Below are 3,401 nucleotides of genomic sequence, written 5' to 3'. Positions count from 1 at the left end.
CCGAGGAACAAGAGAAATTGGTTTTAATTTTAAACTTTGTTCCTCGTTTGAAGGTAAATTCAGAGCCTTCAAGTAGGTAGGGGCAGGTGCCACAATTAGGGCGTGCACATTTTTTAACTGATGGGGGTGGAAGTGGTGTATGTAGTTTGGAATTGGTTAATAATGTTTTCAAAGATTTGTATATATATATATATATATATATATATATATATATATACAGTTTATATCTCTTTACTGTTATTTTCAAGTTAATCATACGATCCAAATTTTTCTTCTTAAACTAGAAACCTCATATTGATGTTTTCAGATAAAAGTCAGTTTGATACTTTCTGGTATCTAGTTTATAGTTTCTTATTTTTCTGTTAATCCTGCCAAAGTTGATTTTTCCTTTTATACCTACATATTCATAAAATGAATGCTAGTAAATACATTGAATCGTTTCAAACGATGATGATTGCTCTGAGGCAAAATTTGAAATTACTCCTATTTAGAAGGAAAAACTATGTTTTTAAGTACAATCATTTTTACCTTTTTTTGTTTGATTGTTTGTTTGTTTTGTTGGATTTTTTTAACACAATCTCCCATCTTTTTCATGTCCCTAAATATAAATATTGAGAATCTACTCTGTAATCTTTTTTTGATCTGTATTCCTCTGAAAATCTCAAGCAAAATGAAAATATCTTTGAAATTGATCTTTAACCGCTAGCCAAGTTCAATTACCAGATTCGTTATATTAATATACTTCAAGAGTGGTCTTAGAAAACATTCAACAGAAAATATATAAGGAACACATAGCCGTAGGTGGTAATATATTCTATAACGGTCACCTGCATAGTACTAATAGCTTAGTACCATGCAGAAATTTCCCTTATTCCTTAATAAATGATTGATGAAATTGTTTAAACTTCAGTTATTGTAATGCGATAAACTATGTACAATTTATATTGATTTTGGTGATTCAAACTCATTCACCTTCGCCTCATTAGTTAAACATCCAAACAATAACTAAAATCTTCAAATAATTTTCTGTTTTTCAAATTATCATCATTCTTTATGTCACTGAACAAAGCATAAACCAACTATCCAAAATATCTAGAATTTTAATTCATTTCATCAAAAGGACTCCATACTGAATAACACTAATTCCCAAACATCCTTCCTATGTTCCATTCCTTCTGAGATTGATAGTTAAATATTAACTAAGATTCACAGGTATAACTGTGGTTAAGAAGTTCGCTTCACAACCACTTTCTTCTAGGTTCTGTTCCAGTGCCATAGATTTGGCAAATATCTTGTGAGTGTGGGATTTATTAGACGAAAAGTGTGCAGAAGCCTGTTGTGTATGTGTGAATGCATGTGTGTGTGGATATTGGTGTGTTTATATTTACGAATGTAAAGCTGGAATTGTATCAAAAAGCATAACCTAACTATTCGTTGAATTGAGATTAATAAGATAAGTACCTGACAGAAGTATTAGGGTTGCTATATGTTCGATTAAAAACCCTTGTATTTCCTAGCAACATCAAACTCATTCTTCAGGCACAATAAACTAGGAAATTGAAATAATTACTAGTTAAAAACCTCCCAAAACGGCATTGGGCACAGATTTCTCATTTTAATATATTTTTAAAAGCTTCAATATTCTAATCTACACTTACAATTGTTATATAGAACCAACTCCTTTTAACATTACAACCTATTTTAACGAATTAATAATTCTCTGTTACCGTGTTTTTGTCTTTAATGAGACGCACTTAGCATTTGATATTTTGTTGAGGAACTAGTTCTCAATTTTTGTCTGCAATTAAATATTGTGTTGTATCCTTTATGCCCATAGATTATTGCGTTACAACATATTCATGAAAATTTTACATTTTGTCAAAGTAAAAAAGAAAAATTTCATCGTGATCCTTACATGATCAACCACGCGATTGCATTATGACTCACAGATTGGAAACTGCCATTATATAGTTTTGTTTGAACGACCTTTCGGTAGGTGTAGGAATTACAATTTAAACGAGATAAATAATTGTATTGAATGTTGATCATTTAAAATACTTCGATATTATTTTTCTTATGGCGAACTGGCAGAATCGTTAGCACGTCGGACGACATACTTTGCTGCATTTCTCCCAGTTTTACGTCCTGAGTCAGATTCCACCGAGGTCGACTTTACCATGCATCCTTTCGAAGTCGATAAAATACGTGCAAGTTGAGTACTGGAGCCGATGTAATCGACAAATCTCATCCCTTAAAATTACTGGTCTTAGGCCAAAATTTGAAACCGTTGTTATTTTTTACATTAATTTGTATTATTAAGTATCAGTCTTTCGTTCTACATGAAGTGCCAGTTCACTAAAACTACTTCTCTGCGTACAGTGAGTCTCTCCATAACTAGGGCGTAAATGTTGGACAAACATCAAGGACATGAAACTTTAAACAAGAAACGCTCTGCGAACAGTTGAAAGCACACATTAATGATATATGTTTAGATCTTTCCTTCGTCAAAATAAAAATCTATGAATTACAGTTTATGCCAATATTAAATCTACGAATAATGACTTATATGATTATCAAATATACAGATAACATCTACCACAATGGGTTCAACAATTTATTTATATAACGAAACGAATCCACTATACTTTAATGCAAACATAAGGTCGCAGAAATGTATATAAATTCAAAGAAAAATATAACTATATAAATAGGATTTGAATAACATTTTCATAATTGCAGAAACACAATATTATTATGTAATGTGTATGTTTTTATTTCCAGACGATATGGTACAAAATGTGCTGGGTGTGATAAAGGAATTCCACCTACGCAAGTTGTGCGCAGGGCACAAGATTATGTATATCACTTGGAATGCTTCGCTTGCCTCATGTGCAATCGACAACTTAATACTGGGGATGAATTTTACCTTATGGAAGACCGGAAGTTAGTTTGTAAAGGTGATTACGAAGCAGCAAAAGCAAGAGGTACGTTAAATTTCCTTCATACCACTCGTTTTTATTGTTACGATTACCGGTTTAGAAATTCTGTAAATTGTGTCTGTCAAAGAAACATGGAGAGCGATCGTTCCTTATCCAGATATTGTTGATATGTGGAGCAATGTTTGCAGAACATTTGTTATTGTGTGCGGGGCGGATCCGACTATCACTTGAGTTCCTTATAAAGATTTTTCTCATCGCTTTCATTTGGCAAAAAAGTGCAGTCAGTGTTCTTCTGTTTCGCAGCTATGACCTAAGAATTTGTGTACTTGATACATTTGAAAAAGTTAAGGGCAGAATTTCGGACCAAGAATTTCTCTCGGACCAAGCTGTCATCAATTTCATTATAGATAGTGATTCCTACTCCACACACACACACACACACACACACACACACACACACAC

General features: G+C 32.6%; 1 protein-coding gene across 1 annotated transcript in view; it reads left to right on the top strand.

Annotated features, from left to right (window-relative positions):
• LOC106884307 (LIM/homeobox protein Lhx3) overlaps nt 1-3,401 on the top strand; it is a 171,458-nt gene that overhangs the window by 138,625 nt on the left and 29,432 nt on the right. The window contains exon 4 of the mRNA XM_052978610.1: nt 2,782-2,984. Within this exon, the coding sequence (XP_052834570.1) occupies nt 2,782-2,984 (203 nt within the window). The remainder of the gene's footprint in view (nt 1-2,781; nt 2,985-3,401) is intronic.

This window comes from Octopus bimaculoides, chromosome 2, assembly GCF_001194135.2.
Source record: "Octopus bimaculoides isolate UCB-OBI-ISO-001 chromosome 2, ASM119413v2, whole genome shotgun sequence".
NCBI lineage: Eukaryota > Metazoa > Mollusca > Cephalopoda > Octopoda > Octopodidae > Octopus > Octopus bimaculoides.
This window is presented reverse-complemented; position numbering and strand designations above follow the sequence as displayed.